The 12,973-nt window shown below is 57.3% G+C and overlaps 2 protein-coding genes across 4 annotated transcripts in view; both read right to left on the bottom strand.

Moving 5' to 3' along the window:
* Nucleotides 1-357: 357 nt before the first annotated feature.
* SFN (stratifin) lies at nt 358-1,723 on the bottom strand. The gene has a single exon (XM_086716139.1). It carries the CDS (start codon nt 1,619-1,621, stop codon nt 875-877), a length of 747 nt encoding a protein of 248 aa, XP_086572265.1. The 5' UTR covers nt 1,622-1,723; the 3' UTR covers nt 358-874.
* A 4,001-nt stretch (nt 1,724-5,724) lies between these two features.
* The window catches only part of ZDHHC18 (zDHHC palmitoyltransferase 18), a 29,196-nt gene continuing 21,947 nt past the window's right edge, over nt 5,725-12,973 (bottom strand). The window contains exons 6-10 of one of the 3 annotated variants that reach the window (XM_086716137.1): nt 12,611-12,713; nt 10,881-10,993; nt 9,413-9,512; nt 7,018-7,095; nt 5,725-6,461 (exon numbers count right to left, since the gene is read on the bottom strand). In XM_086716137.1, the coding sequence (XP_086572263.1) occupies nt 7,054-7,095; nt 9,413-9,512; nt 10,881-10,993; nt 12,611-12,713 (358 nt within the window). In that variant the 3' untranslated portion in view covers nt 5,725-6,461; nt 7,018-7,053. Of the gene's footprint in view, nt 6,462-6,645; nt 7,096-9,412; nt 9,513-10,880; nt 10,994-12,610; nt 12,714-12,973 lie in introns of those variants that run through there. The other 2 variants (XM_086716136.1, XM_086716138.1) reach the window with 2 other exon arrangements.

Genomic DNA, 12,973 nt, shown 5'->3' with positions numbered 1-12,973 from the left:
GCAAATCTAGGGTGCGCACTGCCGCTCACTACAGCCTTTCCTTGCGGCGCTGACTCCCTGCTTTCCTGTCCCTCGCAGGTCTGAGATCTGGAGCCTCCCGCCCTGCGGCCGGGGCCGAGCAGCCTCAGAGCCGCCTTTGCGCTCGCCTGACCCTCCCAGGACCAGACCGGTTTGTTGGGGGCCACCGTGATGGAGAGCTGAACACCCGCCCCCCCCCCCCCCACGATTGGCACCAGCCTCTCACCTGGAATCACTGAGCCAGCCCCTTGAGAGGTCAAGAAGCAAAAGTCAAGGTCTCTGTAAATCAGAAGCCAATCCCTGTCCCACCCCTCCGCCAATAACTGCAAGAGACAGGAGGAGTGTCACAGGGGAATTTTATTGAAACATGGTCACACCCAGCAGACACACTTTCCCTCTCATCCTGGGTCTTGCGCTCTCTCTCGCTCTCTCTCTCTCTCTCTCACACACACACACACACACACACACACACACTCATCTCCACACAGTCCAGCTCTCAGCCACAAGGGTGGGACACTCCTCAATTCCTAAGATTCAGAGGCAACAGGGGGCGGGAGAGAGGCGGGGGTGGGGGAAGAGGTGGCCCGGTTGGCGGTGGGAGGGGTGGAGGAGGGGCGCAGAGAGCAGGGGTGGGTGGGCTGACCGCTGGTGAGGAGCATCGACGGCCGCAGGAAGAGGGGTCCCCCTGGCTCCAGCTGGCCTCCGCTCTGCTGGTCCCTCTCTCGGAGCTCTTGTGAGCCGGGGAGCAGAGCATCCGGGGAGAAGGGTCGGGCCTCCCACCCCGTACTAGTCCTCTCTGCCACGGGCGGGGGCGCTGGAGAGGGCAGGGGCGCGGCAGGGAGGGGGCGGGCGCGGCTCAGCTCTGGGGTTCCTCGGGAGCCTCGCCCCCCTCCTCCCCGGCGTTGTCGGCCGTCCACAGCGTCAGGTTGTCTCGCAGCAGCTGCATGATGAGGGTGCTGTCTTTGTAGGAGTCCTCGCTGAGGGTGTGCAGGTCAGCCATGGCCTCGTCGAAGGTGGTCTTGGCCAGCGAGATGGCCTCCTCGGGGCTGTTGGCGATCTCGTAGTGGAAGACTGAAAAGTTCAGCGCCAGGCCCAGGCGGATGGGGTTGGTGGGCGGCATCTCCTTCTTGCTGATGTCCATGGCCTCCTGGTAGGCGGACCGGGCCGAGTCAATGATGCGCTTCTTGTCGTCACCAGTGGCCACCTCAGCCAGGTAGCGGTAGTAGTCACCCTTCATTTTCAGGTAGAAGACCCGACTCTCGGCGTCACCGGCCTCCTTGATGAGGTGGCTGTCCAGCAGGCCCAGCACTGTGTCACACACGCCCCGGAGCTCAGTCTCCACCTTCTCCCGGTACTCTCGCACCTCCGGGCCCTTCTCTTCCGAGCTCTCCTCGTTGCCTTTCTGCTCGATACTGGACAGGACCCTCCAGGCAGCCCTCTGGCCGCCCACCACATTCTTGTAGGCCACTGAGAGCAGGTTTCGCTCTTCGCAGGATAGCTCCTCACCCTTTTCCACAGCGCTCTTCATGAAGGCTGCCATGTCCTCGTAGCGTTCGGCCTGCTCTGCCAACTTGGCCTTCTGGATCAGACTGGCTCTCTCCATGGCTCTGGCGACAGACACAGGCGGCGGGCTAACTGGCTGCCTCGAAACCAATGCCGGATTCTGTGCCTCTCCTGCTGTCTGCCTGCCTTTTGGCTGGGTGGCCTGGCCTCGGAGAAGGGTGGGGAGGGACAGAGGGCGGGGCTGGGGCCCGGACCTGCCTCCCGCTTCTCTTCTCTTCTCCCCACACCCTTTCCGGCTCTTCCTTAAAGGTAAAAGGCTAAGATGTGGGGTGAGTCATCAAGGCAGTCAGCAGGAGAAATCCGGCCCCACCTGCACAGACACCTTTCCAGGCTCCAGGCTGCCCCCTCTTGTTCAGGGCTTCGATTTACATGGGTGCCCACAGAGCGGCCCCACTTTCTCAAATCAGATCTTCTTCCTGGTGTTCTTCCAGGGGCTGAGGGTTCTTCAACCAACGGGCCGCTTCAGCCTGGCTAGAAGCCTGAGCCTGGCCGCTCCCAGCCTTGCTTCAGGGGAGCTAATTACGTTTAGGTAGGGCTGTGGTTTCCCAAGCACCTTCACGATTGAATTTAATCCCTACCGTGTCTCTGTGAGATGGGCCAGACTGTGACTATTACTCCCACTTTAGAGATGGGAATGCTAAGGCTCAGAGAAGTATGAGATTTGCTCAGGGTCACACAGCTACTAAGTCCCCAGCATCCTTCTTCCTTTGGCTTCTCTCGCCGAGGCCTCTGACTTGTGAGCTCCAGGCTGTATTTAGAAGTGAGATCCAGGATTCTTCCAGAGTCGGCCTGAGATGGCGCTATCCCCTGGTCATCACTGCCCCCCAGGGTTCCCGCTGAGTTCCCAGAATGCACAGGTGGCATCTTTCAGGGTGCCACTTAATGAGGTGTTTAACGAGCGGCCCCTGACGCTCCAGCCCAGCCTTTGTAATTAATCACCTGGTAGGTTTGTTGGACACCTTCCCCATCACAGCACAATTTTCCCTTTCAACTTGGTGGCCTGTTGCCACTTGTTTGAGGACCTACCCTCTGGCTCTCCACGCCAGGTCACCTACCCCCTCCAAGCCGCCTGCCATCATGTATCAGTGGGGTTCACACAGGGTGGGGGCCCAGCTCTCCTGACTGACTCAGCCTGCCCTCTGTAAGAGGCTGGGAAGCAGGCCACTTGGGTGCTCAGTCCAATTTGGTTCCCCGGGGGGGGGGGGGGACACTAGCACCTGGGGAGAGAGACAGGACCGAGAAAAAAGAAGGTGGTGGTGACACATACCATTTTGTTTTAGGGGGTAGCAATCCCCAGCCTGCCTCTCAGAAATGTCCCTGTCCCTTCCGTTTGACTATGGCCCTCCCTCTGACCCCTGGCAGAGGCCTCAGAGATGGGAGACTTCTTTCTGGCCAAACTTCTGTCCCTGTTTGCTGGGATGCTGTTCTCATTCAGCCAGGAGTTTCACCTAAAGGTGTTGGCTGTGCCTGTGAGGGTGGGTTCCTACTTACCTGCCCCACCCCTAGCCAAAGCTCCGATGGGGCTCAGGGGTGGGGCTCCCCTCACTGGGATCCAGCCAGCTTAATCTTTGAGCCAGGACCATTTCATAGGCCTGTTCCTCCCTAGTTCCTCATGGTGCCCGAATACTCACCTTCCCCTCCTGGAGGCAGGCTTAGGCCAGAACTCTGAGGCCCAAAGATGAGATCTGTCTCTTTGAAGAAAAAGTAGGAACATGCCTGGGCTGATGCTACACGTTTTCCAAGGAAGCAGAAGGGATTTTAGGCTTGCCATCCCTAAGACTCGGCTCAGATTGGATCCCCAAGACAGAAAATGATGGAAAGGAAATGCACTAAGATAACTAGTTTAATAGAGCGTATCTTTAGGTAGTGGTATTCTGAGTGATTTATTTCCTTTTGATTTCCCTATTCTCTTCAACGATAGATATGTATTATTTTTCTACGAGACACAGAATAGCCTAGTGTCGTTGGAATCAGACTGCCTGGGCTCAATTTTTGGAAGCTGTTAGGACCTTGACCAAGTGACTTAACCTCTATAAGTCTCCATCTTCGTAAGTGTAAAATGGGGCTTGTTGTGAGGATTAAATGAGTTGATGGAAAGCACTTAATAGAGTGAATGGTAACCATTATTACCATGTGGAAAAAAATCCAACCAATCTTATAATCACATACACTCAAAACACTAACATGGAGCTGGGGGTTCTGACATGAGAAAGGGTCTCAAACCAAGCCTCAGCCGAGTGTCCCTGGGGGAGAGAAGACAGGTGAATGGTCAAATGCGCTCCCTCAGCAAGGCCTCCTCCCTCCCCGTCAGACATTCCTCTGGCCTAAGCAGGCCCTAGGCTCTCTAGGACCGTCCTTCGCACTAGTCATCCAGCCCAGGCTTTCCCAAGTCCTGGGAGGGGGAGGGAGGAAACTGGAGATCCCAGAACACCAGAAACCTGGAAGGCACGGCCTGGCAGGCCTAGGCATTTTGGAGTTGCTCTGTCTCTAGGGAGGCAGCATTCCCTTCCTATCACTCAAGCCAAGGGACCTGGTGGTGGTTCACACCACAAGCTCCAGCCCTTCGGCCCAGCCAGAAACCCAGAAACGAGAAGAGGGAAGAGAAAACTCTTCACTCTTCTCCCTCCCCTGCTGAAGCTTAGGGGTGAATCTGGGAGCCAGGCTGCCTAACACCTCCTGCCCGCTCTGGCCTGTCGATCCTGACTCAGTTCCTGTCTCAGACACCTCCCTTTGCCTCCAGGCCTCTGTTTCCCAAGTCCAGAAGCCCAGGCAGGCAGGAGGCGGCAGGCCCCAGCAGGGCACTGAGTTCCACTGTCAGCCTCCTGAGTCAGCAGGACAGGAGCTGGGGCCTCGGCCCCAGGGGGCATTCCTCATCTTGCCTGCTACCTCCCCATCCTTCCATAGAGCATCCAACCTGCCAGCAGGTTCAAGGCTCTGGTCCAGCCCTTAGCTGGTAATCACGGGCTTCGAAGGGTTGTGGCACAGAGAAGGCAGCAACCGGTTGCTATCCATCTCCACGGAGAACAGAGGACAGGGCTCCAAATGCAGCAGGAGGGACTCTGGTTAGATTCCAGAAGGAACTTCCTACAAAATGTTGTTGAGTCTTGGAATGATCAAGTAACTGGAGGAAGCTATGGTACCTCTCCCGCTGGTTAGTTGTAAGTAAGAGTTCAGTTATCCAGACAAGAGCTCACTCTACTAGTTGCCTTTGGGAGGAAATATTAGATTAAAGTGACTCAGCTGTCCTGAGTCCTTTTCTCCTCCAGGCACTGTTGTTTAGAGTATCCCACATCTCCTAGACCAGTCCAGTCTAGGACATAGTGTGGGGTTTGTGGAAGAATGGAATGAGGTCAGGCTGTGGGACTGCATCCCACCTGTTATAAGGTCTCGGACAGGTCCCTTCCTGCCCCTGAGCCTCAGTTTCCCCATCAGCACAGGAAGGCCAGTACAGATCACCTCTGATGGCTACGGGTAACATCTTGTAATTGGGTTTCTCCTTCTGAGATCCCCTCCTCCCCAAGCAGCCCTATTCATTCCTTGGGTAGTGCAGAAGGGTCAGGGGTTGGGGCAGAGATGGGGTCCAAATCCTAGATTTGCTGCTTTATCAGCTTCGGGAGAACCTTGGCAACTGCTGTGCCTTCCTTGAGCCTCAGTTCCCTCCTCTGTAAAAAGGCTGACAGCACCTCTCTCATAGCTTTAGGTGAGAAAACAGGCCTGGCACTTTGGCTAGCCCTTGCTAAATGGCTGCTGTCATTATTTTTTTTTAGCTCCTAGCATACTGTGTGTGCCTCTCAACGCGGGCCAGCTGCTGGGGAGAGGGAAGGCTCCTTGACATGGCTACCCTGGGCTGGGCTCAGTTCAGGGGATGACAGTCCCCGCTTGGGTTGGGACTTCTCAGAGCTGAGGTCACCTAAGGCTTGGAGGCCTCTGGCACTGAGACCAGTTCTAGAAGGGCAGAGTGAAGAGGACATTGGCCACTCCTCCCGTGTCACTTCTGGCTTCGCTGTGCCTTTTTTAAATCTCCGGAAGGGCACTGACCGACTGGAACAGAACCGGCAGTGGGGGCGAGCCAGATGTTCTGCACACTCATCACAGGCCTCACGCCTGGACCCCGAAGGAAAGGTGGCACCAGACAGCCAAGGATATGGCAAGAAGAGGGAAACCTTTATTTGGTTAAAAAAGGTACAGACAGCAAACAAGCAGCCCCCAGCCGTGGGCTCAGCAGACTTCCTAGGCCCGGCCCAGTTTCCATTAGCTCCTCTGAAGAACGCCGGGCTGTGGAGCCAGCCCGGTCCCTCAGTGCCCGGAGCAAAGGGTACAAGCATCCCCCTGGCATCGCACCTACTTGGGGTGGTGGGGACGGAGGGGGCCGTGGGAACAGTGTCAAACCGGTTGTGCTGAGAACAGTCACCAAACTTGTTCGGCAGCGTCATCAACCACCAACACCCCAGAGGCTCCCGAAGGAACCTGCTCAGCCCCACTGTGGCTCTGCCTGACTCTGGGGGGGGCAGGCTGTAAGGCAAGATTCCTGAAGAGTCTTGACACCTTACAAATCTGGGGAAGGGGAAGGGGAAGGGGAGTGGAGACGGGGGTGAGTTTCAGCGTCGTATTGTATCACCGTGCTGACAGCTGTGGTATGGCTTTCTACACTCTGGCGTGGAGTGGGGGTGGGGGCAGAAAGGCCAGCCCCCGCCCCCTGTGGGGGGCTCTGGAGAGCACAAGGGCGGGGCAGGCTTGGGGGCAGACCCTGTAGGCACGGACGGTGGCAGGTGGGCCACAGGTTAGGCAGGTGGAGGTGCCGGGTGCCGGGCTCCCCTCAGGCCGCTCCTGGAGAGGCAGAGAGCAGCAGTCCTCAGGAGGTCCTTAAGCCCCCGCACACACTGGAGATCCCCGCAGGACAGCAAAGAAGGAGAAGAGAGAGGGTTAGCGGACCCGGGAGGAGACAGGAGGCCTGCGGGGGTGCCGCCTGCTCTCCCGGCACCTGCCTCTTCCCCGCGGGAGGGCCGCGGCTGGGGCAGCAGGCAACGAAGACGACGCAGCAGAGACACAGGCAGGGGAAGCTCAGCGGGGACGGAAGCAGGACACAGGTGTTCGTGACTGAGGGCTCCTGCACACCAGGACACCGAGAACAGGCCCAAGCACCTCCGAGCAGGTCCGCCGCCCCTCCCCAACCTCACCCTTCACCTCCTGCTCCGGTGGGAGCTGCTTCCTCAGTACAGAGCAGGGCTGGGCCCTCAGCCCTGCCTTCACGCCCCCCGTCCTTCTGCTTGGGGGGCAGGGGGGAGCCCTGGGGGCCCTACCGCCGCCAGCACACACACCACACCGCACACCAGACAGATGAATGGGCTCCATGGGGTTGGCAAGGCATGCGATGGGGATGAGATGGCGTGTGAGGGGACTAGGCGGTGCTGGCCGACAGGGGAGACACGGTCTTACCAGCTAACCCTCTGCAAAGAGGCCTGTTAGCTCCCCTCAGGCTGTGCAGGAGATGGCAAAATCCTGACAGGTGTCCTCCTGGGGGAGATACCAGAGAGGTGGGCCAGGGTTACGAGTCGTCTGGCTGGGCCCTGCTGCTCAAGGCGGGGCTGGGGGCCAGGGAGGCTCCGGCTCGCAGATTGGAATCTAGGGTCTCTCTCATAAACATTTTCTTAGCTGAGCGGTCACTGGCGGTCAGAGTGAAAAGGCAGCAAGGAAAAAGAACCCGGGGGTCTCCAAATCCCGGAGGCAGGGGAAAGTAGAGGGGACAAAAAGGAGACAGGATGGCCTCTTCTTACATGCCTATGGGGGCCACCTTGCTCAGTCTCCAGCGGACAGACTCGGCCAGGAGAGGAGACCCTTAGCCACATCACTGGCCTTCCTGCCTTCTGTCTCCCCAGGAAAGACCAAGTTTGGCTGAAAGAACAGAGGGCGGCCAGTCGGAGCCTCAGCAAAGAAGGAGCAAACAAAAACCAAACCAAAGCAAATCAACTCTTAAAAACGAAAATTTTATTACAAGCAGGAACAAAGAATGCTGGCTTAAATAAAAGGCAGGGGGCTTCCCCTCCTCTAGCCAGCCCCCTCCCCACTTCCCAGTGCCACTGCAGCATGGCCCGGGGTCCTGGTGCTGGGGCGAGGCTGTTTCTCCTGGGGGGGACCCTCTGCAGCTGCCAGTTCTCAGCTGCCTGTGACCCACTAGCTTCTGCAGCAAGGAAGGGCAAGAGGCGAGGACTTCCTAGGTCACTTTCCAAGGGCTTCAGCCCACTTGAAGGGCCAAGGAGGGAGACAGAACAATCTCCTATCTACTTTGACAAGAAACTACAGTTCCCCGCGGAGAAGAGACGTCCTTTGACTTTGGGGCCCAGACGTAGGCCAACCTCCACTCGCTTCTCGGCCCACCCTGCTCCCTCCTCCCTTTTCTCCGGATGGAGTCCTCCAGCTGGCAGAGAGTCCCTGTTCTCTGGCCGCTGGCACCAGGTCCCATACTCAGAGCCGGGAGGAGGGTGTGCGGCTTGTAGAGTGGCAGCCGCTCCCCACAGCCATTACCCCATCTACCACGCCCAGCCTCAGCCAGTCTGGGCAGGTCCCAGGCTTCCTGATGTCCGAGGAGGAAGGGAAGATAGGAGGGTGGGGGCTGAGCTGCAGCGGGGAACCCAGAGGTCTCTTGCGATCACTGCACAGGCTCCCTGTTGCCGTGGCTCAGGCCGCTCCTTGCTGCTGCCAGCTGACACCCGAGGGGGATGGCGGGGAGAGGGGCAGCCCAGGGGATGTAGGGAAGCGGGAGCCAGCCGCATTCATACAAGGGCACACGCGAACACACGCACACACACGCACTCACAGCCAGACGTTCTCTTATAAATTTATAAAACCCAACTTGCTTTTTGCTAATCTTTAACCTGGCACTACACAGATAGCAATGTGGCCGACTGTTTTTTCTTCCACTTAAAAAATGCTACGTAGAAAAGAGGTCTATAAAATTGTGCAAAATACCCAGCATTAATAAACCCGTTTCAAGTATTGCCAGCAAGAGGATAACCCACCCAGCCCAAGAACTGACTTGGGAGAGAGGTGGGGAGGCGGGGAGGTCAGACTGGGATCCCTTAGAGAACCCTCCATGGGTAGAGTGCAGGCAAGGCCCCCACTTCCTAGCGTGCTGCCCAGGAATCACGCAGGAGCCGAGGTCTTGGGTGCCTCGCTGGCTGGTTCAGCCTTCTCTGACACGGGCTGTCTCCCACCACCCCCAACTCTGCCCTATCCATCTAGAACCCCAGCTCTGTCCTATTGGCCGACGCCATACGAAAAAACACGAACGGAAGAAAGAACAATGGTCATCACAAAAAGAATGAAGGAGCCCACAAACCACAACAGCCCACGGAGGCATCCTCTCCCACAGCCCGCTGTCCAGAGCCGAATGCTCTTAGGTCCCACTTCACCCCCAGGACCCCAGCTGAGCAGAGCCCACCGGCCCCTCCACCTGGGAGGTATCGCACGCAGTCTGCACCCGCATTCACACAGGGCTCGCCCCGGCACAGACAGAGACTCGGCATGGTCCCCTCGTGGCCTCAGGGGCCCTGGCCTCTCTCTCTCCTGTCACTCCTGCCGCTGATCAGCTGCAGGGATCTAGGGCCCAAGGCTGTGGGAACCTGGGTTTGGGGAGCAGAGGGTACAGCCACGGAAGTGCGGGGCAAGCCACGCAGGGTGGGAAATAAATACGAAAAGAGTCTTTGGCGGCTCTGCTTCCCTTGGATGGAATGGGGAGGGTCCCAGCAGGTGTGGAGGGCGGCAGGTGAGTGCGGAGGGGTGGACAAGCCAGCAGGTGGCAAGTACCGAGCCCAGTTCAGGGGTGGCCTCCTACCATGCTGGCGTCAGGCTTGGCTCCGCAGGCTGGCTCATCGCTTCTGATGGGCGAGGGCAACACGGCGTCTGACTGCACAAATCCCCTCCGGTCAATGAGGCTTCCAAAACACAAGGGGGGACGTGAGGGCCCTGCCCAACACCAGCGGTCCAGGCCTGGGGCTGGACGGCAGAGTCCATTTTCCAGCCAAGAAAAGACCCAGCCCTAGAAAGCCTCAGAAAGGGGAGCTGATCTCCAGCTGGGGGCTCAAGACCCTTCCCTTCCAGAGCAGGGGAACCAGAAGGGCCCTCTCTGCACCCTGGACACCTGGTTTTGGACCACCTGATTGATGCACTGTGAATTCAAACCGGCCCATTTTTCGGTCTGGCTGCCACAAAGCCAGGCTGTGGGTGAGGGGAAAAGCAGGATGGAAGAGCATTTGGAAATAGTGCGATTCCCACTGTGACCTACCCCCACCCCCACTGCAAGGATGACACTCATACGAGGCAGGAGAAGTCGGGGACAGTGTGGGGAAGGTCTGGGTCCCGCAGTGCCCACTGCAGTGGAGCTCCTGTTCTGGCACTCTGGTGCCCCCTGGTGTGAAGACAAGGGCACTTCCCAGCAGGGCTGAACCCTCAGGGCGCCACCAGGAGGGAGGATGGAGACCCTGCCCGGTCCAGCCACCAGCACCGGAAGGGAAATGTTGCCCAAGAGTGGCCAAAACATTAATTGTGGTGATCACTGGGGAATAAGATTACATGTGATAGTTAGTACTCTTCTTTTTAAGATTTTGTACTCTATGTTTTTCTACAATGAGCATATGTGATTAAAAATTACACGGAATTCAGGGGCGCCTGGGTGGCGCAGTCGGTTAAGCGTCCGACTTCAGCCAGGTCACGATCTCGCGGTCCGTGAGTTCGAGCCCCGCGTCAGGCTCTGGGCTGATGGCTCAGAGCCTGGAGCCTGTTTGCGATTCTGTGTCTCCCTCTCACTCTGCCCCTCCCCCGTTCATGCTCTGTCTCTCTCTGTCCCAAAAATAAATAAACGTTGAAAAAAAAAAATTAAAACAAAAAAAATTACACAGAATTCGGGGCGCCTGGGTGGCTCAGTGAGTTAAACGTCCAACTTCGGCTCGGGTCATGATCTCACGGCTTGTGAGTTCGAGCCCTGTGTCGGGCTCTGTGCTGACAGCTCAGAGCCTGGAGCCTGTTTCGGATTCTGTGTCTCCCTCTCTCTCTGTTCCTCCCCTGCTCATGCTTTGTCACTCTCTCTCAAAAAAAAAAAAAAAAAAAAAAAATTACACAGAATTCTTTTGTGTGATAAATGCCTTGAGTGCGCCCTGCAGGGGATGGTGGACAGAGGGCTTCTGTGGTGTGAAGAGAGGTCTGCTGCTTCCAGAACCTCTTTGAGAGGTGTGGACTCGCAGGGCTATCCCCCCACTGGCCGGGCCAGGCCCTATGACCTCTCCCCATGCTCACCCCTGGCTTACCTGGGAGGTAGGGGGCCGCAGAGCACAGCACAGCAGTTGGTGATAACACTTTTATGGCTGTAGGGATTGACGGAGGCCTCACCGCCCCTCTTGCTGGACCACGAGCCTTTGATCTGCCAGCAGGAAGGAGGTCTGAGTCAGGTACCTCCTTTTACTTCGATTTTCTAGGAGGGAGGTCTAGAGGCTGGGAAAAACTGGTGAGAGTTTTTCCAATTCTGGGTAGACTATTGGAGGGGACATGTCTTTAACTCAAGCTATTCAGTGCGTGTGGGGGACTGCTGGATGTCGGGGGCACCTAGCCGAGAGGAGGAAGCCCTAATCAGGACAGAGAGCAGCGCACAGCCAAAGAGAAGCCTCCAAAGGAAACTTCTTGGGTGCATCCTCCCTTCTCCGGCCAGCCACCTCTAAGGGAAGGTAGTATAAGGGGACAGAGCTCAGGCTGACCTGGCTACGAGCCCTGGCCCTGCCCCGACACACTGCATGACCCTGGACAGAGCACTTCCCTGAATCTCAGTCCTCATTTGAAAAACAGGGAACTGTGATAGCATCGTTGGAGATGAAATCTTGCCATCTCTAGATTTGTGAGGCCAGCTATCAAAGGCACTGAGGAGTTTAGCAACGAAGGATACTTGCTTGACTATTAACCCAGAGTTTCCCAAACTCATTTGGCTATAACACATCTTTTTGCTTAACCCCTAGTAACATCTTGAAGAACCAGCACCCACAAAACCGCCTTGGGAGATGCTGGCTGATGTCATTTCTGCTCTGTACCAATCATTCAGCACATGAAACCCTATCATGAGTGTTAAGTTCTGTTTCCCAGAATGAGAGGCTGAGGTCAAGAGATGTATTTTCTGTTGGTCATGGGCCTCTGAGCAGTATCTGATGGTGGCCCTGGCACAGATGCTGTCATTTGCTTTTTTATCGTTTGGGAGAAAAGAAGGAGAGGTCAGGTCGGGCCCGGGGCTGAGCACACAGTGGGCGCTCAAACAATGCTTGCTGGTGGGGGTCTGAAAGGCAGCAGGTAGGGAGGGTTGACATAGCCCCATAGTCCTATCCTTGCTGTCTCCCTCAATAAGGATGCCCAAGGGAACCCCAGGGGCACCCTGAGAATAGTCACATCTCTTTGCCTGTAAGTGCAGTGTAGTGGGGCAAGGGTAGCCAGGGCTTTTGGCCACAACCCTGACTCTGTCCCTTTCCGGCCGTGTGACCTTGGGGCAAGTCACTCAGCCATCAAACAGGAGAAAAAGCATCCCTGTTCCTTCTGCCTCAGAGTTGGCAAAAGGACCCAAAGAGATGATGGGAGCTGAAAGAACTCTGGAGACAGTTAACACGCAGGCCAAACGTAAGGACTGTTACGGTGGAGCACTGCCTCTGGGTTAGCGAGAAAGCCTGCGCGGAGGGGCCAAGGCACGTGGGGGCCTTAGAAGACCCTGTACTGGATCTCCCAGGGCCAAGCCAGAAGCACTGGAAGGCAATGTCTGGCCACCCTCTGTCCCCACCCGTGTTACCCCAGCAGCCCGAGTCAGGCGAGTCAGGCTGCTCTGCGGCCGCTGCAGGCCCCCTCTGCCCAGCCTCCTACCTTAGGGCCCCGCCTCCTGCCTAGGGCCCCGCCTCCTGCCTAGGGCCCCGCCTCCTGCCTAGAGCCCCGCCTCCTACCCAGGGCCCCGCCTCCTGCCCAGGGCCCCGCCTCCTGCCCAGTGAATGGAGGTTGCTCCAGCCTTACTCACGTCTTCGTTAGTTGTCAGGTTGGAGGCGACGAGGTAAGTATGAAACCCTGAGAGGCCCAGGATGGACCAGATGGAGAAGAAGCAGATCACCAACTCCAGCACAGTGAGCAGGGTGGTCAAGGACCCACAGCGGGACAGGGCTGGGGGCCTCCTCGGCCCCTGGAGGCCTGCCATGCCCAGCCCTTCTCACCTATCCTTCCGTGAGTGATTTCCCCAGAAAGGAGATGAGTTTGTAACCTTCCTGCGGTCCAGTCACCACTTCTCGACAGGATTACCTCCTGAGCCCTAAGAAGGGTTCGGGAGCCCATTCAAGAGCAGGACGGGTGATGGACAGTAGGGGGAACTGAAGTTGCCAGGCACCAA

Source organism: Puma concolor, chromosome C1 (genome assembly GCF_028749965.1).
Source record: "Puma concolor isolate L17-30 chromosome C1, mPumCon1.1.hap2, whole genome shotgun sequence".
Lineage (NCBI taxonomy): Eukaryota > Metazoa > Chordata > Mammalia > Carnivora > Felidae > Puma > Puma concolor.
Note: the sequence above shows the minus strand (reverse complement) of the source record. Positions and strands in the feature narration are given on the sequence as shown.

Bases quoted from the DNA above. Each gene is read 5' to 3' on its own strand.
- SFN (XM_086716139.1), bottom strand. From the start codon at position 1,621: ATGGAGAGAGCCAGTCTGATCCAGAAGGCCAAGTTGGCAGAGCAGGCC.